Below are 21,055 nucleotides of genomic sequence, written 5' to 3'. Positions count from 1 at the left end.
TACGCCTTCTACAAAAATGATCTTTTGACACACGATACGATAAATAAGGGCGAAGCAACAATGCGAGCGCGTGAAATTGATGGCGCAAAAAGTGTCGATTAAGCCGACCTGAGATGTATATCCCGAGCGGCGTCGCGAAATTTTCCGACAGCGTCGCGCGTCTTGCGCAAGGGATCCTTACGCGCATGAATAAGCTGTTATGTCGCGTTACCGTCGGCGTACTTTGATAAATCGCCTTGGACCGCGCAACTTCGCCAGAACGTGCGTGCAACGGTTATCGCTGGCTTAGAGCTCCGAGCAGGCATTCGCCTGATGCTTGCTTGGGCGCCTTAATCGCCTTCTTCGCCGAGCTCTATGTGTGCGTCTTTTTCTAAATACCCTTCCGGACGCGCGAATATTATGAGGATGTACGCCGCTTTGATAGAGACGCTGTTATGTAGACTCGAGTTCGTTTTTAATGCAAAATCAAAGGAGAGACGTATATCTTATTGGAGGATGCTTACAGATTGGCGTCCGATCGGCAATAAATAATTCTTGTAAACCGGGCCTTGTCTCTCCTATCGGCGTTTTGCGCACGGACGTCCAGTCTCCTCGACGAGATAGCGTATCTTGCGGGCTGTTATCGATGGCGATCGGACAATTTATGGTCGCAGCCCGTAAAAAGGAGCAGCGCGCCTGCTTTCACCCCCCATACGTCATCTCTTGCTCTCGCTCTCTCGCGCCTAGAATATCGATAAGAATCTACTCTCTGTCTTTTTTTTGCTCTCTTTCTCTGGGGGAATGCGCGCCGTCGGAGCTTAGGCGTATAATAGGAATGGCGCGCGCGCGCCTACGTAAGTGACCGGTTCTGACCTTATTTATGGCTCCCAGTAAGGCGATATTATCTCGAGTGTGTGTCATGCTAATAGAGTACATGCAGGCAAAAAACGATGCAGCGATGGGGTCGGCATCGAGTGGTACATGAATTTTTATGGAATATAATGTTTGGGCTATGTAGGGGATGCTTGGAATGGATGTGGGTGTTTCTTTATCGATGTCGCAGTCGATTGTACTTTTACCTATCGTGTAGAAGAGAAACATTTCATTAGAAGTGTTTGTTAATTTATTAAATTAGTAAAAATGGTATGGTTATAAGCGTAGAAATTCATGTACTTATTGTGATTCATGAACATTTGTCCTACAAGCAATTTCTTTAGAGTTCTCGATAAGTATAGGGTTTCACTTGGTTGGCTCGCGGGGAAACGCAGTTGGTCAAACTCAATAATACTGATCTAGAATTTAACGAATTGTGTCTCCTCCAAATATATTAATTGAAAAAAAATATTTAAAACAAAAATTTAACAACATTGGCCCGCAATAATCAGCGATGATCAATTTCATGAAAAACGACACAGCATACACGCACCAAACGGCTGTAGACAATAACAGTTAATTTTTATCATCGTGTAGAAACGCTCGATCATAGCATTTATAGCCAATCATTACAGCTTCCCTACAACAATCAATGAATCCAAGCCTACACAGCCGTTATCTCGTCCAACAATTTATACGACTGTTTACTGTCCCTTAATATTCCGGCAACACACTCCATACCCCGTATAGTCCCAGGCGAGCACATACATTCTCCTTCTTACGGGGATAAAAAGAAAGACGCCTCTCTTACCTCGGTAACGCTCGGCATACACAGTCGACGAATAGATAATAAATCCGGCGGTAAAGAGGCCGTTACGGATGACAAAGGTTCGCTAATACTGCTATACGTATGTGCGAGGCGTATCGAGAGAATAAGGCCTGCGCCCGCGCAAGGTGGCAGCTAACTCAAGAGACAGAGAGAGAGCGTGAGGGGGGGGGGGCAACACACACCGCCTAGGTATTTAGAAGAGCGAGCCCGACGGAGAAAGAGAGAGAGGGTGAAGCAAGGGGACCTGATTTACCGAAGCAATCGCTCTTTATTTCTCTCTAGGCGCTCTTCTCGTCTGACGTCTTCAATAGATATCGTCTTGTAATAGCTTTCCGTTACCTGAATATCTTTGTGCGCCGCGGCTCCGCTAGCGTGAAGCCCGGAAATTTATCTGCCACACGCGCAGAGCGTCTGTCGTCTCTCGAACATATCGAGTATACTGCCTTTTTATACGATTATTGCACAAAGCTTTATTTACATCGACGATAATATTGATTCCGACAGTATAGGAACTGGTGGTCAACTTGTTTGAACAAGGTCCCGCAGATGTTCGACGAAGAAGTAGCTATTGTTCTCGCGATGCTTATCCCGTAGTATAGCCGGTCGCCGCAGCGAAAATTGCCGCGTTTTATCTGGAATCTCAATTAATGCCGCAAGCTCCCTTATCTCAAGATCATCCCCTTATTATCGACGACGAGCTCTAGCAGTGCCTAGACGCCTTTCCGCGCGCAGACTGGAGTATCCCACCTTCTCTCCCCCCCCCTCTCTCTCTCTCTCTCTCTCTCACTCTCTCTCTCGCGCAGTCTTCCGGAATTTATCGCTATCCCCGAGCAAGTTTATCGCGTATGTGTGCGTATACTGCTGAGCTCTGCACGCTCTTCTTGATTTACTGCGCTAATTTTCTCCGTGCTTTTTGCTCGATTGTATTTATCGAATCGAATTTTATTTTTATAATTTCAGATCCTCCACCCAATGCTGCTGCTGCTTTCAATCATCCAACTATCGAGCTGCCTCTTCGACCAAACATGTGAGTGTACACATACGATTCAATCCAAGACACAATATTCATGGCGTATTAGAAAAACCGCAGTCATACACGAGGCGGTCCTAATCCTTGTCAAATGCAAAATTCAACGTCCAATCTCTCGCGGGCCGGTCGAACAAAAGCAGCGGGAAAAGTTTCGATCAGGAAGGACACTCGGACGGTCCCCCGGCGATCTATAGTCTCATTGTCCACTGTCTTATTCGCAGCCTTTCTATATTCACATTTCCATATCAGCCCACTCTCTCTCTCTCTCTCTCTCTCTCTCTCTCTCTCTCTCTCTCTCTCTCTCTCTCGCCTCTGTCGCCCCCTGGGACTGACCCACGCATTTTCCGGACGGACGACTTGTGAGCCTCGTCGCCCTCGATATTCCCTTGCTCTCTCTCGCTCGCACCAAGTGAGAGTGAGAAGCATGACGAGGGTTGCTTGCTCTCGGAATGATTGGTGTCGCGAGCATTTGAATGCGCTCGCGCGCCACTCTAATCACGACGATGCTGTTTGCTCCTGCGCTGTCGTCTGTTTTCTCGATCGCGCCTTCGCGCCTGCGTGTCTCTCTTTGAGCCGCCGCGCGACGCACCTGCGAGACCACCCCGTGTGTCTCCGAGGAATTGACCTTCGTGTCCGCGAGGGACCCGCTGACCTTTGGCCGTCGTTGACTAGTCGAAGGATGAATTCAAGAGATAATTGCTTTGCCGAGCGGCCTTTCTCGTGAAATTATTTTTACGACGTGGTTTGTATCGATCATCAGAGAATTTAGTACGGCTGTATATAGCGCTCGGGAGGAAAATGAAAATACGGGGAGTCGAGTTGGCTGTGTGCGCGGAACAGCAGCCTCGCGACTTTGCACGCAGCCGTACCTAAACATTTACCCGGGAAAACTGCTTCCACCTATATACCACCGCCGCCGCCGCACAGAACTCGGTTAACCCTTCGCTATTTCATTAAATTAGCTAGGCGAGCTGCTGTCGACTCCCACACACACACAGAGCCCTCGAAAAGTCTTGCAGCGGGTGTAGCTACGGAAAACCGCTGCTGCCGGCAGGTCTCGCTATCGGAAAACTTTCGCTTTTACCGTCATTTTATAATTCATGACGTCGCGGGCTGAGAGAGCGAGGCTACGACGCACTGCTTGCGCGACGTCTATAGGCCCAAAATAGAGAAAGAGCAGGCGTGCACGACACTCGTTTTCGCGGGAGCTAAAGGGAAAGAGCTAAATCATGCATCTCATTGAAAGAAGCCGAACGCGAGTGGGTGTGTATACAGTAGCTCCGTGTGTATACAGGGATGTGCTCGGGCTCACCGGCGTTGCGTGGATTATTTACGAGGTTTTATGTTTAACGACACGTCGACTGCCAGAGGAGCTTCCATTTGTTTTGCAAGTTTTACGCGGTTGGATGAAATTGAAGCGCTTGATTAAACCGCGTGTACGTGTACGGTCGAGTAGAAATACTCGGTTTTAGTCGGACTTATTTTTACATAACAATATCGGAGTGTAATCCAGACAGCAGCAGTGAAAGAGCTTGGGTGGGAGAAAACGAATTTATCAGAATCGGCCAGATATAGTTTAATCTAACGAAGCCTGCGATTAAGAGCTTATTTAAGAGTCCATACAATTTACCGAGCCAATGACGAAAGGGTTAATCTCGGAGCCGTCGGCAGAGAGAGAGAGAGAGAGAGAGAGAGAGAGAGAGAGAGAGAGAGAGAGAGAGAGAGAGAGAGAGAGAGAGCTTCGCTCAATACGGTCATGAACTTGTCGTATAGCTCTAACCCCCTCGGCCTTATTCCTCCAGCTCTTTATCTCCATGCGCAGATTTTAATATAAATTATAATCTTATGCCATTTCTTAATACCTTTCTCTCTTTCTCTCCTTCGCTCTCTCTACTCCCTCCGTCGTCGTCGTCGTCGTCGTCTTGGTGGAATTCAGCGGCAACCCCTCGTTCGAAACGACGCAGAGTCATTATTAGGGAATTCTCATTATACAATCAATCATTTTGGGCGAGATCGCACGGCGGCCGTTCTCTCTAATTTCTTACATCAATTAATGTCGCGGCGACGACGCTGATGCTGCGCTAAGGGAGCGAGCCTTCATTGAAGCTTTTTGCTCGTTCGACTCGTGTCCTCTCCCTTTTGGCGTCGTGCGCCGGATTCTCGGCTATTTACTTTTACTCCACGGATAATCAAGGTTCGATCGCGAGCTCTCCTCGTAATATCTCCTTTATTACGATTATTTATATATATATATATATATATATAAAAAGAAGAAAGTGTGCCTTGATTCTTATTCCCCGCGCAGTAGCTATAAGTTCGCCAACTTCGGCAGAAGTATTAACCATAGCCGTTAAGCCGGCAACGGATTTCATCCCCGTCATTTTTCCCCCCGCGCGCGCATCCGTTTGGCTTTTTCTCTCTCTTTTCCCGCACGTCCCTTTCGCGTTTGATGAATTCAAATTTCTTCCCAACTCCGCGGCGTCACTGGCAGTTAAGCCTTCGATTCGTCTGTTCCTGCTCGCGCTGTCTCTCGCGCATAAAAAATTAGCCTCGTCTCGAATATTCTTCGCGTATTTACGCTCGCGATATACATAAATAATATTTTTAAAGTCGACGGGAGCGCGGCGCCGGTAATATGCTTTATTGGAGGGAATCGTATATCCTCCAAGAAGAAGTCATCGACGCGTTACAGCTCCTCCCGGTATCTATACACAAAAGCGCGCGAGCTAATCGAGGTCGAACGGAAGTCCCGCGAAATAAGTTTCCCGCAGCACAGTAGATCGAGAACAATTTAGGAAAGATTTCTGCGCTCGCAGAGAGTTGAAGCTCCGCGGCAAGTTGCGTCTGGGACGTATCTACGGCCAAACTTCAGACTTTGAACTTTGTCGCTTGACTGACCCTCTGCGCACGTTTTATTTCATTCCAGCATCAGCAGCCATGGCTATTAACATACTTGGAGTCAGCAGCGCTGAATTTTTCCCCCAGTTCCGCAAGCGCACGACGACCTCCAACAAAGTGCGAGAGAGAGAGAGAGAGAGAGAGAGAGAGAAAGAGAGAGAGAGAGAGAGTCGAAGGTCGCGGCCACGAGTTTGCATAATTGCGCGTTACGCGGCGCGCGCGAGAATCGAACTCTCGCTCGCTCGCGAGAACTTTTGGAACGCGCGAAAGCGAGAACGCCAAGGAGCGAGCGAGCGAGAGAGAGAGAGAGAGAGAGGGAGAGAGAGAGAGAGAGAGTCGCGTCGCCAAAGGGGAAAGTGATTTGTTATACCGTAAGTTACGCGGCTGCTGCTGTCGCTGAACTCCGCGCGCCGCTGTCCCAGAAACTTGTGTCCAGGTAATTTCACGATAGATTAAGGCCGAGATAGCGTCGAGAGAGAGAGAGAGAGAGAGAGAGAGAGAGAGAGAGAGAGAGAGAGAGAGAGAGAGAGACAGAGAGAGAGCGCGAGTGTTCCAGTTACGGAAGAAGAAGAAGAAGTAGTGGACGGGGATGTTTCGGCGCGCAGGAATACTGATGACGGCCGAAATGAAGTTGAGGGATGAATTAGAGCCCGAACACACTGGCCGGCTCTCTGAACTTTCTTATCTCCGCTGGGAATTTTTATGATCGAGCTCTCTTCCTGATCTCCTATCTTCGTGTCCTCTGGTTCATATAGATTCGTTTTACATTTTTTCTCTAAAATCGCCGCGTTTACGTCGAACAACAATATCTCCCATCACACATCCCTCTCGAAATGACACGCAAAAGGGCCGAAAACAAAACTCGTAACTTCGTATCCGCCTCCCTCTCGCTCCCTCTTCCTCCTTTTTCCGATCTCTCGAAACTTTTTTTATCTCCGTCCCTCCGCGAGACGACCTCTCATATACGCACACTCGCCTACGTATAACGCGTATAGGTATATATCTATTCCTCCGCGAGCGCTGCAAAAAGAACTATATAGCGCGCGCGTATAGTACAAGTCTAGGAGAGAGAAAGAGAGCAGAGCAGCCTATATATGTCGGTGAAGGAGGAGGCGCTGCGCTTGCGCGGCCGGCCAGTAGTCACGGACCGAGTGGGACAGACCGAAGCCGGGATTTCGCCCCGTGCGCCTATGGTTAATGGGGCGAAAGCCAGACGGAGGGAGAACAGGAGAGAGAGAGAGAGAGAGCGACGTATACAGGGGTGTCGGATACGGGGTGGGGGCGAGGCTGGAGGGGAAAAACCGGCGCCTGCCTTCTGCTCTCGCGCGCTCGCTGGCACTCCTCGCTGAGGCCTCGAGGCGAGAGCACATCGCTCTCCGAGTAGGCTCTGATCCTTCACCTATGCGTTCGTATCTTTCCAAACTTAATTTCACTGCAACTCTGCAAAATAAACGGCAATTCAGCCTTAAACGCAGCTCCGAGCGATAACTAAACGAACCGTTAATTTATCTATATCGGGTGTTAATGGCCTCGATCGCATTTAAAAGCGGCCGTATCAATAAAACAGCCGCTCGCTACTGCGATACTGCATAAAATCGAAGCGTTTGCTCGCGCAGCGCGCAATAACGAAACTCGCAAACGAGCCCACTAACAAGCCAATCGCTTGTAATGACTTTTGTGCCTATCTTTACTGCGCCGTTCGCTCGCGCGCGCGAGTTAGTTTACCACGTGCGCCTATATCGCAGTCAATCATTAAATTACACCAGATAACGGGGCAGTATTTTTACTGCCGAGTGATTGATGGGAATCGATACTCGAAATTAAATAACTCGAGATAGGGGGAGGCGGAATGGAAGAAACATAAAGGCGCGGGTGAAAAAGTTATGGTACACGAGCTAGCGGCAATTCGTGCGCGTGAAATGCGTTCCGTTAGCAAATATTAAAAGGCCATATTCCGCAGGCTCTTTGATTGTGCGCTCGAGTTCGTTTGTTCGCCGAGCTGAGCGCGAGTTTTGATTGCGTCGTAATATCGTCACTGTGTTAATAGGTCGGCATTAAAGCACAGGCGATATATTGTTTTATTTCTGTAATATATATCGATAGCATTACTCTTATTTAATACGTTATTCGATGAAGAATCACGACGAAATATTTCCCGAATTCTCGAGCGCTTATTTCAGCCTTATCGCGTGTATTAGATAACAGTCAGAACTATGTAACGCGGGGCGAATTCAATTAAAACTGTATAACGCATTCGCTGATGGAAAAGGGTCGTAAAAATCCGTGACGCGATGCACGCATGCACACGAAGACGGGAGTCTCTGCCTGCTGCGCGAGCAAGAATGCGCTTGGCAACACATGGCAAATTAATCGAATGCAGCAGCGGCAGCAGCAGCGGCAGCGGCAGCGGTGGTATAGCGTCGCTTCCTGGAAATACCTCAAAGTTACTGCTCGAGAGAGCACTTTTAATCAGGCCTTCTCTCTCTCTCTCTCTCAGCGCACACACAGCGAAATTTCGGAAAAGTAATTAGGCCAGAATGTAGCCAAAGCGCTGGCGCTGCTTTGAGTCCTCTACGAATTTCAGAAAATCTCACCGAACAGGCTGCTGCAGTATAGTAGCGCATGGAGAGTGCATCCGATTACCGCGTCTTTCTCTCTCTCTCTCTCTCTCTCTCTCTCTCTCTCTCTCTGCGCGACGACTTTTTAAGCTTTGAGGAGCGTAAAATCCTGCCTCGCTTTTCGGTTCCTCGCTGAATTAGCCGCGTCGTTTGATATGCTCAAGTACCCAGAGGTTATACACACACGCGCACGCTGCATCGCAGCCTCTTGCTTTGGCTAATTTATGACTTGGTAGTAGCGAATTTTGCGCGGAAACACATCAAAGTGTCCAGGTAACGGTCAATGCAGCGAGTAAGCGTACGGGGCGGAGAGAGGGAGGGTAGCTGAGGGGTAAAGGCAGCAGCAGCAGCAACCGCTGCGTGCTCGCTGCTAACTACGTTAAAAGTTTTAATATTAGTTTAGTCGACGGCCATGGTAGATTGAGACGTAATTCCAGGTAATACCTCGGCCGCCGCCGCTTCTCCTGCACACTGCTGCTGCAGCGCCTGCTACTTCCCAGGGGCTAATACCGAACGAAACGCTCGCGCGCTCTCTACAAAGGACCCTTCACTCTGCACCAGCAGCAGCAGCGGCAGCGAGAAAGAGAGAGAGAGGCCCTTAATCTGCATTAAACTCGTGTTTTAGTGCTGCTCTCTAATATTCGCGCGCTGGGCAAAAACAGCCGATCGACGAATAACTCCGCGGCGTGCGTATACTTATACGTGCGGACTGAGAGAAAAGCTCGTCTTGTGCGTTATATGTATACAGCAGGCTCGGTGGAAAGCGTCTATAGCGTATAGACTCTTCGTTCTTTTTTCTCTCCCTCCCCTACTCCTCGCAGAGCTCCCAGCCACCACAGCCTCTTTCTCTGGAGGCGGCGAGCAGTCGATGCGTATACGTATACGGCAGTGGCAGCAGCAGAGTCGGCAAAAGTTTTATACTCACCCACACAGCGACGAGCCGCCGAGCGCTCGCCTCTAATCCAACTCTCTTGAATACAGCCAGCAGCACCGCGAGAGCGCGTGTACGTGTGTGTCTGTTCCTGGAGACGTCTATCCTCCTCCTCCTCCGCCTCGCACTAATACTGCCAGAGAGATCTCCTCCCGCGAGTGAGCTACCTCTCTCTCACTCCCCGCGGCCACCGCCCGTCCTCTCGACCCGGCTGTACTCCGTATTATATATAGCGTGTAGTACGACGTCGTCGTCGTAGTCGTCGGACGAAAGTACGTTGTCCTCGTCTCCTTTTGGATTTTGTTTCTTCTGTAAAATTTCGTCGGTCTATTAGGTACAGCGCAAAAGCATTCCCGACTCGATTCGGCGAAAACGCGAAGCATCGTCCCGATTCGCGCAACACCAGGGCGCATCGTTCCGCCTCCGCGGATTCTCCTCGCGGCAGATTCAGCGTAGTACAATACACGAGTCCGTCTGTCTCTCTCTTTCCCGCTTGGCCCTGCAGCGGCGCTGGCCGAAAATCGCTGCAACTATTCCGGTCTCTGCTTCCTTGCAAAATGGCGCATCGTGTCACGTCGGACATTTCGAGGCCGCTGCCGCCGTTCTCTCTCTCTCTCTCTCTTTCTCCGCTTCGCTGCCGCTGCTGCAGGAGAACAGTCGGTTTCCCGCAGAGCTTGCGATTGCTTTTCGACCGATGTTCGGGCTCTTTCTCTGCATCTCCGAGGGGTTTTCCGAGAGATTTTCCGCTGATCTCTCTCCCTCTCTTTCTTTCTTTTTTCGCCTGCTCGGCTTTACGATTATTGCCGGTTCGCTAAAGGGATGCAAGGGGCGAAGGTTAGGCGAACGGAGTCCTTGGTTTGTCGAGTTTCTCGAGGCGGAGAGGGCAAGGGCTGTTTTGTTGCCGGCTAAAGGGTTTAGGAGAGGGAGGAGCCTAGGATGGAGAGCTTATTGCCGATAATGTTGCAATTTCTTTTTATTCGAGAGCCGGGGATGCATGGATATGGGGCTGACTAGTGCTGCTCGGGGAATAGAGCCACGACGTGGTAAACGTCGGATTGGAAATTGTTTTTTCGATATGGGGAGATGGAGTGTCTGCTCTGGATTGTGTAATTTATTGAACTTGTATTTTTGTACCGGTCGATCGCTCTGATTATGTAGAAAAGCCAGTATTTCGATCCGTGGCAGTAGATACGTGCCGAGTACGGCAAGCCGTACAGAATGAAATTTTGGAAAAAGTTGGCACAAAAACTGCTGTCACAGCTATCGATCGCACGCGGATCATCGAAGGGCAAGATTCGATTTTTGAGCAAGATTTCAAGGTGAGGGCTTAGCACTAACCAACTTATCTGCCTGCATCTTGCCAAAGAGCAGTAGAAGTGAAACTGGGTGTTAGTCGGAACTTTGTTCTTGTTCTTATTGTTGCCGAAGAACTTTGGAATTTTCCCCTCACCCTCCCTATCTCTCTCACTCTCTCGCTCTTGTGCCATTGAACAAACTAGTCACTTCTTTCTTCTTGCGCCGGCTCGCGGCTGCTGAGTTTCATATTTATGCGCAGTTACCAAGGTTAACATTCAATTTCTTCCTTTTTTCACTCTTTCGCCCGCGAGACACTGCGCAACGGCCTGGCCTACGTTTTCATACACCGAGCAGAAGTTGTCCCGCGAACTATGCGCGGATCAAACTGTTTATCACTTGCTTGCTCTCCCTCAAGTTCAGCGCTGTATATAACGCGAATACACGGGAGTTTTAAGACGAGCAGACGATTCATTCATGAATCGCCGCCGCGGTGAATCGCATTAACAGCTCTCTCTTCTCTCCCCCTGCGCGAGAGACTGTCTTCCGCGCGCACATTCATTATTTTTCCTCGGCGCTGAACTAAGTTCCGAACTAACAACTTGCAGCCGACTCCCGAACTTCCTGACCTCGAAACAGAGCTGGCGCGAGCGCGACTTTTTAATTTCAATCGCGCGCGCGCGCGCGCGATTCCCTTTCAATTAGAAACCGCCGAGAGAGAGAGAGATAGAGAGAGAGATAGAGAGAGAGAGAGAGGAAGGGAATCTTCTCCCGCGCTGTACGAAGTTTAAACCGCGTGGAATTAACACTTTTACCCGCGAGCAGTCGTCGTCGAATTAGCGCTTCTCATAAACGCGCCGACAAGTTGTAGGAGACGCTGGAGTGAGAGAGGGACAAACGCGGATGAGGAGCGAGATAAGTAGAAAACAAGACGGAGCGAGCGAGAGAGTGAGAGAGAGGGATGCATAGTCTGCGGAGAGTGAGAGCGAGTTTGGCAGAGGTAGTTCGGTAGGGGGATTGTTACCCAAAGTTTAAACTTGGTTGTCGACTGCCGTTAACAAGGTTTGCCATGGGGCCGCAGGTTCAGTAGTGCCTAGGACCTCCCGCGGTGTGCTACATCTCGCGCGCGCAGAAGCTCGCGCGCGGCATTACCGAAGACGCGAAATATTCGGCCGGCGCGGCTCTTGCCGACGGACGCGTCGTCGCTCTAGTGTCGTCCGTCGGATCGACGCGGACTCGGTGCTTTCTTACGCGTGACGGGTGTGATTTTTTCGCTGTGCGCGAGTGAGAAGTTTTTTTACTGTGCGATGGGTATTTTTCGCTCCTTTAACGCTTTGAAGTACTAATGAGCGGCAGTTTCCGAAGTTTTTGAGGAAAATCAACAGCTTCCATCGGTCCGTCGGAGAGGGCTCGACTGGAAGTAGGTAAGTACTCTTCTCGATGGACTTTATAGGAAATTATTAGGGTCTTCGAAAGTTTTCTCACAAAAATAAAAAAAATCTTCGATTTTGGCTCGAATGAGGCCGTAATTAGATTCTTCCGTGACGTGATCAGCAGCTTGTATACTTTCGTGCGCGCGCAATTTTTCTTTCCGGTGCGCCTCATGCGCAGCCGTCGTGCAGTTAATTACCGGCGTTTGACGTTTACACGTATACGCTGCTGCCGCCGCCGAAGACGTAAATCGGATGTCATGACTCATTGCGAAGTAGGACTCGCGCGGCGAAGGAAAAACCGGGCACTTCACCCCTTTGCATCCGAAATTGCGCCGAGTCACGCCTAAAACACACACGCGCATCATCCCCCAGTACAAAACAAAAACACACAAGGTCGGAGCGTAAGATAGCCGATGGCGTGATCCAATTTGTCGAAGAATGCGAGCGTCGGCGGGTGATTATAACGGCATGCACACAGCCTTCGTTCTAGGGATTTTTGCGCAGCGCGCTCGAAAAGAGTTAAGCGAACTCTTCGCAATTAACGCCGGATAACGCTCTGCCTATGGCCTCAATGCGCGACTCCTTATTATTACGTGCGTGACCTTCGACGATCGGGCAATTACGGCTCCGGAGTTACTCCAAGTTCACGTGTACAGGGGAGAGAGACGTGACGAGGATTGGTACGTCAAAATCGGGGGAGAAGGCTGAATTTCGAAAAGTAAACGTCAACCTGCGCTCGGGTTATTTTTCTCGCGTAGTATACAGCCTGACAACTCGCGCCGAGAGAGCTGCGCGTGTGTATAGAAATATACGTCCTCGGCAGTTCTCCATGCACGTAACTCGTTACGTAATTGCGAGCGCAGACTCGACAGGCGGGCTCGGGTTCACCGTTGCAGCCACCGCCGCTGCCCCGAAGAATCGCTCGATCCAACGAAAGGCTGCCCTGCGAAATTTCTCCCTCTCGCTCTCGCCGGCGCTGCAGCCGTGCAGTCTGTCTCGCGCTGCTCCGCCTGGGAAAAGCTGGAGAGAAAATAAAAAGCCCCTGCCTCGAGAAAGGGCAGCAGTGGCGGCGGTAGCAGCAGCAGAAAACGAGCAAGACACACTAGAGAGTGTGTGCAAGAGAAAGGGAGGGAGAGCAAGAAAAGCGAGAGGCAGGACGCGAGCCTCTGCAGAGGAGCAGCCCGGACACCACCTCCGCAGCCTGGTCCCGTGCGCTCGCGAAAGAGGCCCTGGGAGGAGGCGCCTCTCCGGGGGCTAGAAGAGAGGGTCGAGCGTTGCCTAGCGAGAGAGCGAGAGCAAGAAAAATACAAGAAGAGAGTGGGAGCAGCCGCTGCGGCTGCTTTCTCGCTCGCGCGCTCAAAAAGGAAGAAGAGAGGACCAGGCGCGCCGGGAAGAAGGAGAGAGAGAGAGAGAGCACGTAGGTGGAAAAGCCTCGGGAAAATAAGAGCTCTCTCGCGCGCGCGGGCGCGTGGGAGAGGGAGTCGGAGGGAGAGAGCGACTCGCTTCTGCTGCTGCTGCTGCTGCTCGAGCTCGGTCCAATCGCAGCCCCGGACCGGCGGGTGGGGGCGGGCCGGCAACTCCCGCCCCCGCGACTCGCTCGCTCCGTGCACGAGCGGTCCTCCTCAGCCGCCCTCACTTCCCTCCTACTTCAACTACTCCTATTCCTTCGCTCCTCTCTCGTTTCCTCTCTCTTTCCGAGGGGGTGAAACGTGGCGCTGCTGCTCTCTCTCGCAGCCCCGCGGCCGTCGCTGCCCAAGACAAGTACCCGCGAGATATTCCCACGGCGCGAGCGCTGATTGTTGCCCGCCTCTGCTCTGCTCTCCTCTCTCGCGCGCGAGCGAAAAAGAGCAAAAGAGAGCGAGAGAGCGAGAGAGAGAGAGAGGCTGCCCTCCTCTGCCAGCAGTCATTGTTGCCATATTTTTTCTCCGTCGGATCTCGCGCGCTGCTCACCACTGGCCTCTCTGTGTCGCGATAGCTGAGCGTGCCGGCGAACGCGGTGCGCGCGCGTATACCACTCTGTGTGCTGCACCTACTGACTCTTTCTCGATCGCGGCTGATCTTGTGGTCACCTGAAACTCGAGAAGTATAACTGCTGTGCGTCCTGTTTGTAAGAGAGAGAAAAAATCGACGGCGAGGGTGAGATTTTTACTCGGCTGGTTGCGCGCTGGCGGCGTTGGTTCCGCACGATCTAAGGCTGAGAGAGAGAGAGAGAGAGAGAGAGAGAGAGAGAGAGAGAGAGAGAGAGAGAGAGAGAGAGAGAGACCAGCAGCAGCCATATTGCTAGTGCGCGCAAGCTTCAATCAACGATTTCCCAAGATTCTCTGCTGCTGCTGTTCTCAGCTTCTGTGAGGCTTCAAAATTCGCTACCGTGAGTATCTGCTTGCATCTTATCTTATACTGTTACTTTAATAAACCAGCGCGCTTCGGACGTTAATTTTAAATTGGCTGGCGTATCGCCACTCGAAACAGATTGCAACTCCGAATAATGAATGATCCGAGATCGCGAGCTTATCGGGGTTAATGCGGTTGCAAATTTAATCGACTCTGAAACCAATGCAAGTTCGTCGACCGCGCGTGTGATTTCTTCGAAAAAAAGCTTCTTCCGCGTCGTAATTATTAGGGAGCAAACAAGCCCCCTCCCCCCAATCCCTGTATAAATCATAGTATCGCTTGCACAGTGTTTTCCTTTCTCCCTCTCCCCCTTCCCTCGGAGAAAAATCAAATCCGTTCGCCCTTGAAAATGGCATAATCGGAGCGTAAGCCACGCTCCGCTGAATACCTGCGGGGGAGAAAGGCGTAAGATCCGCCGCGCGTACGGAAGAGAAGAGTGTAGTTGGTGCGCGTGTGCTATATATGCTCTACTATACTGCATGGCGCTGATTCGATCCTTTCTGACCCATTGCACCCGATTTGCTCTGATGAAATATCGCCGGCGAGTCCCGCCGGGAGAGAGCTTACATGCTCACACACGATCTCTCCTATACACGTATGCGTGTGCAAGTCTGCAAGCTTTATATGCGAGCACGGCCGGATTTCTTGTGCGGGTGTACGTCTTGATTTGTACGGGAGAATATAACGGAGGTGGTATGGAGAGACTATCGCTTGTTTGAGCATAAGTTATGGGGATAAGGGTGAAAATCGTGTTTGTTGGTTAAATTTTGTTCTATTTTTCAGTAACAATGCAAGAACGTCTGTTAGGTAGTCACATGCGTGTCGGTCAGACTAGTGCTCGTTACAACGTTTTTAACAATAAATAGCAATAATTCTATTTTGTTACTCACCAGCGTGCAGCGAGATCCCTTTAGCGGAGAGCATTTAGCTCGTAAACATGTAAGTGTCACGTAGGAGGGAAAAATGGATGGTACGTGGAAATAGGGCGATAAGATTATCTCGGCTAATAAAGCGAACGGTTAGAAATGACTGCAATTATCGGCTCGTGCGTGTCCCTGGCGTTAAATCACACTGACAGAACGCTATAGAAACGATAAAATTGCTCCCGAGACTTTGTCGACTATTTATCTGGGACTTGGCGTAACTCGAGCGTAAATATTAATACCGACAGTCCGCGCGTGATTACAAATAGCTCGATTTTTTTTATATCCTTTATCGTGTGAGTGCAAAAATAACTCTGTTTAACTCGATGAAATATTCAGCGTTGAAAAAAAAAACACCGTACTTGTACAGTATAGCCGAGTTATAGACATTTTTTATTATAGAACACTGTGGGTTCTCTTAATGATGGAGTTTCACCCGTTTATTACGCTCGCGCGCGTCTATAAGTGAGCGTTAAAGTCTTCTTTTTCATACCCTGAGTAAACGCATTATTGATTTCACGATCGCGCGGAATCAAATCCTGACACGTCAGCTCTACGTACTTGCAATTCGAAATTAAACTCCAGGCTATTTTCCCTTCTCTATATAATCACGTTGACGATCCAACGCAACATCACCATTTTCAGCGAACCTTCGTTAAAGCTCGTCGTATCACTCGCAGAGGAATAGACGCCAGGCCGTCGCTCAGCGTACTAGTCACTTATGTTCCCGCGCAGTCTCATGCGCTATTTAGCCCCGAGGTCACGCAAAAGCACCTCCATAAAACACGCAGCGTGTAAATCTCGCGCCGTACTATAACCTCGGCTTGGCTCGCTGCTTAGCTACTCCTCCCGCTAGATGGCGAACGTCGTCGTAATCGGGGCCGAGGCGTTGCGAAAATTAGCTGCTGCTGGGTAGCTCCGAAAACTTATCGGCGTATGTGATTCTATGCACAAGGCGGAAAATAAATTCGTGTGAGGAAAAGTAACGTCGTCGTCTTGAACGGCGCTGTAGAGTATAGAGAGGATCCGGAAAATATGTGAAACATTCCATGAAGTATCCGGGAGCCGGGAACTTTAGTTCGCGTAACGACTCGACTCCTCCTGTTTGACCTAACTTTAAAAGCGAATCTACAGTTTTCAGTTGTCAAACTAAATACCAGTCTCAATTCTATGAACTTGAAAAGCTTGTTGTTCGCGCGAGAAGTTCCAGCGCGGTGGGCGTTCACCTAAAAGCTGCACCAAAAACTCGTTCAAACAAGGGAGGAACAACTTTTTAGTTCCTTAGTTCTCTCACACTTACTTTCCGCGACGAGTTCCGTAGGCCGATAAATCAGACGAGTGAGTTAACGTATCATCGCTGCGCTAACAGACCGACTCGGCCGACGTACACAATAATCATTGTGTATATTTTAATTTCAGGCCGATTATTCGCTCCGCGAGCAGCCTCGCGTGGGAGGGAGTGAGAGAGAAAGCAGGCGGTATTCTTAATCGGTTCATGCAATTAATAGCTCTCGCGTACACCGAAGTTTCCCCGTGTGTTTCCTGTTCTTGCTCGAGCGCAAGTCAAACTTATGGAAGTTATTAAGCAGATTAGTTCAATTGTGACATCACGTTGCGAAAACTTTGCCGCGCGGCGATACACTTTTTAATTTCTTTCGAATGTCTGTATCGTCCGCGGGTATATCATCGTTCCGAATATTCTTATAAAGCCGATTCTCGAGAACAACTGCTAGAGAGGCAAAAAAAAAGAACGCTGCACCGTTTCCATTATACACCTTCATCGAGAATATCGCTCGGCTCCTCTCCGCAAAGGGTCCATCGCACACCGGGGCGTTTGTTTTTTATCATCGAGACGAGCCTATCTTTTCTTTCGCGGTGTTTAAAAAAAAGGCGAGAGAGAAAGAGGAAGAAAAAGCACGAGAGACGCGGGAACGAAGTTAATGGAAGAGAAAGCAAAAGGCGGCTGCACGAAGGAAAGCAACGACGAGAGAGCTACGTCGGAGCCGAGAAACTTTTCTTGTGCAAAGTACCACACGGACTGGCTCGAGGTTATGAAATTCTGATGGCTCATAAAATGTAAGAAAATTTACAGACTTCACTGGCTCCCTCTTCTTCTTCTTCTGCTCTCTCCTCGGTCGTTCCCTCGCCTTTCTCTCTCTCTCTCTCTCTCTCTCTCTCTCTCTCTCTCTCTCTCTCTCTCTCCTCGTTCGCTTTTCGCCGCGTTATCCTCATTTTCCTGTCTCCGCGCTTTCCTCCTCTCTCACTCCCTCGCTTCGAGCTCGCAGGCAAGAGCTGCTTTTCTCTTTCTCTCGCGCAGCCGTCGCTGCTGTAAAGTTTCGAAACTTTCGCGGGCAATCGATTACAAGTCCCTCTCTCTCTTGCGCGCACGAGCCGAAGGCAAGTGCAGTTGGCTCTCGTTCCTTCTTCTTTTCTCGGCCTTGTATACGCTCGACCGAAGGACATAGGTTTCGTTTCGAGAGTGTACGGGTGACGCGTAATTTTTACTCCTGAATTCGAATGGGAGGATGCCAGGCTTATTATTAACAATACCAGTGAGAGCAACGACTGAAACGAAATCGATACACACGCACAACAACAACACGGAAATGCACTAAAGGTGCTTCGCGCGCTCTCGCGTTACGTGTCAATTAAGTTTAATTAATTATAAACTTTGCCGAGTAATTTTCTTCTTCGCGCGTAGAGTGAGCTGAGAGAGAACGAGAGATGATGAAAAGGGTTTATTCGCTCGTGTATATATATACACGGGCGCTGCTACTGAATACAACTTTGATTACGAGAAATTAGGCGTTCTCCTAAACTGCGCACGACTATTTTCCCTATAGCTGCGTGCCCGCGCGCGCGTCTTAATTTCCCAATTTTCGTTTCATTTGCCGCCGCCGTGCGCACTTCTTCTTGCTCGCCCCGTGTAACGTCGATCGCAGAACTCGTTAGGCACTTAATGCGCCGATCGGCTCCTGGTAAACTGTAAGCAAGGCCTGTCCGTTAATCAGGCGACTTCGCCAAACGAACTGCGAGAAAATTCAGGATAAATCATCGAATAGTATAATACCGCTCGTGCGTTTCCGAGCGTCTGGAGCTCGTCTCGCGATTAATAATTATATACATATAAAGCCAAGACCGCGAGTAGATGGCGATGCAAATGGCGTCGGCGACACACGAGAGAGCATCAGCGAAGACGCCGCGCACGACTACTCGCCGGCGCTTCAAAATACGTCTAAATATTAATGAGGTGTCCCTGCCTACGGGCGACGACGGCAGAGACTCCGCAGCTGAAAATTAGGAAGAGAGAGGTATACGCGTATACAGGCCGCACTAGAGAGAGGGAGAGTGTACAGCGCGAAACTCGTCCCAACTAATCGCTCGTCCCAGTACTAATTTCGTACTGCGTGCGGCCTCATTGGCTGCCTCTCTCTTCCTTTAATTTTCTATTTTCTCACGCTGATAAGTGCTGAATTACGCCGAGGCGCAGAGCCTAAATAAATATCGTCTCGACTGATTTATTCCTCAGACCGAGCGAAAGTCGCTAACAATGAATAATTCCCGCGCGAGAAAGAGGACGTACATTACGCGCTCGCCCGACTCTTATATTATACGCGCGTGTGTGTGTGTGGTTATGTGTGTGAGATGGCATGAGGCATTATCGTTGCGTTGTCGCGCAATAAATCGCGCGATGGTCAACAGCGTATACGTATACTCCCTTGGAAATGTCCTGCTGCCGAAGCTGCTGCTGCCCGTGGCGAGGAAACTTTTCTAATGTTTTTCCTCCGCCGCCGAAATGAGCTTTATAAATTCTGACCCCTGGCTCGCTCGCGCGGGAGAGAGAAAGAGAGAGAAAGAGAGACTTTATATCGTCGTTCACTCCACCACGCGTTTTTCCTTCTATTCCACTGCTGCTGCTGCTGGAATTCGCGGACGTTTCATTGAATTATTCCACTCGCAACTCGAGGCTGTCCGACAATTAGGGTGATCTATTCGGAGGCTTTTTATTTTGCGTCTGAAAAATCGTTGCTCGGAGCAGTCACTCGGTTTACAGTAAGGAACCGTTGGCAGACACTGATTAGACTATATCGAATCGAGGCCTGTATAAGCGATCCAAAAATTGCCCGACGAACAGGACCCTGGCCGCCTGCCACGATTCTATCTCGACGGCATCCCGTGTAAACGTCAAACAGAAGCTTGCCAGGAGCAGCCGTGATCGCTCATCAATTTTCGCCTCTACCCTATACTCCGCCCACTTTCTTCTTTTTGCTCGATGCCGTTTTTTGGCGCAGTCGAAGCCTCACTAGCCATGATCCATATTTTTGCGATCCTATGTTATAATATCGAACGAATCTGAACAAATTGATTACAACAAAAAAGAAAAAAGAAATAAGGCAGGCCGGCGGTAATTCGATTATTTTCGCGACGCGTGCGCCTACAGCAGCGGCGAGGCAGTCTCGCATTGATCGTAAAAGAGCGACGAGAGAGAAGAGCGAACGAGCGACTGTATTTACCGCGGCGAGGTACTTAATTTTGCTTTCGGAATTAAGTCGAGGATGAGAGTGAGAGATAGAGAGAGAGAGAGAGAGGGTGGAATGAGGAGAGCGGCGTCTCCCCGAGTGCTGCTGCTGATGTCGGAGGTATATAAGAGAGAAGAAACTGGCGTCGTCGGCGTCGGCGGCGGCCTGTAGGTGTTATATCGAGGCGCGAGAGAGAGAGAAAGAAGGGGGGAAAGAGCGAGCGCCGAGGATGCTTATTCCGCCGAGAGGCGGTAGTGTTGCTTCTGGCACTTTGGAATACTCTGTGTACAGCCTACTGCATGCGTATCCGCGAGGCAACTTCCATCGAGTATTTTCTCCGGGACTGTCTCTCACAATTAGAATACTCCGAGGAGATCCGCGGATGTGCCGCCGCGAGAAAGGGAAGCACTTACATCCAGCCGCTGTTTTCAAGAGTTAATAAGGCGCGCGAGTGTATGGCTTGTGTTTTGCATAAAGCGTGAGCGCGTCGTGCTCGAAATTTCGCCTCAGTCGTATCGCACACTTTGTTTGGTCGAAAGTCGTTAGAGCAGACGCGGCTGCGGTGGGAAAAATCTAAGGAAACGGCCTCTCTACTCGCGTGACTGAAATATTGAAATGGAGAGAGAGGAAGCCAATTATCACAGTTTGAGCATCTCGACGATAAAAAGAAAAGACGAACGAGCGGCGAATTAATTACCAATGCAGTAGCCGCCGGAAGAGAAGGACGTGTAGATGTACTGGGGTAGACGGTGCATGGCACACGTGAATCGTCTTCTGTATACAATCGCGAAAGGGGCGAGCGCGGGAGAGGGTAATATCCGTGCTAGTCCGTGCCAGGACTCCGTGCGCTCAACACACACTCGACTTTTAGCCCGTGATTTACCCCCTCCAGACTCGATTATTGTTGCCGTTGTCGAGCTGATAGCGATCGGGCGTTTTTTCGGAGGATCAACGTTTAAACACACACACGGTTGTAAAGTCTTTGACTGATACGCGCGCGATGCATTGTTGAAGGTCTGCCAGAGAGAGGCAAAGTCAGAGAGGAGGCAAGTATCTGGTCGAGGTGCGTTCATTTGACGAAGTCAAAAGCCGGGGGATATTAAGCTCAGCCCGCAGACCACATCAGAGTCAAAGCAGCAGCAAAGGTCGAGCATATTCATCCCGCCTCATACTCCGCAAGAGCGCGGCCCGCTTTGCCAGCCTATAACGTCTATCCACTCCTACGATTAGTACGACACACGCGCGCGGACTTTTCCTTTTAATTCGATCCGTCTCGCTTATTTCAGTCTCGCATCAAAAGCTCTCAGTTTATTAAATCGAGAGCATCGCGCATGTAC

The 21,055-nt window shown here is 50.0% G+C and overlaps 1 protein-coding gene across 10 annotated transcripts in view; it reads left to right on the top strand.

Annotated features, from left to right (window-relative positions):
- Nucleotides 1–21,055, top strand: part of LOC100122454 — a 206,622-nt gene that overhangs the window by 31,234 nt on the left and 154,333 nt on the right. For 7 of the 10 annotated variants that reach the window (XM_031923872.2, XM_031923867.1, XM_031923866.1 and 4 more), the window contains one exon: nucleotides 2,642–2,708. In XM_031923872.2, coding sequence (XP_031779732.1) covers nucleotides 2,654–2,708 — 55 coding nt within the window. In that variant the 5' untranslated portion in view covers nucleotides 2,642–2,653. Of the gene's footprint in view, nucleotides 1–2,641; nucleotides 2,709–13,656; nucleotides 14,253–21,055 lie in introns of those variants that run through there. The other 3 variants (XM_031923868.1, XM_032597004.1, XM_031923871.1) reach the window with 3 other exon arrangements.

The sequence above is a fragment of the Nasonia vitripennis genome, chromosome 2 (genome assembly GCF_009193385.2).
Source record: "Nasonia vitripennis strain AsymCx chromosome 2, Nvit_psr_1.1, whole genome shotgun sequence".
Taxonomy (NCBI): domain Eukaryota; kingdom Metazoa; phylum Arthropoda; class Insecta; order Hymenoptera; family Pteromalidae; genus Nasonia; species Nasonia vitripennis.
Note: the sequence above shows the minus strand (reverse complement) of the source record. Positions and strands in the feature narration are given on the sequence as shown.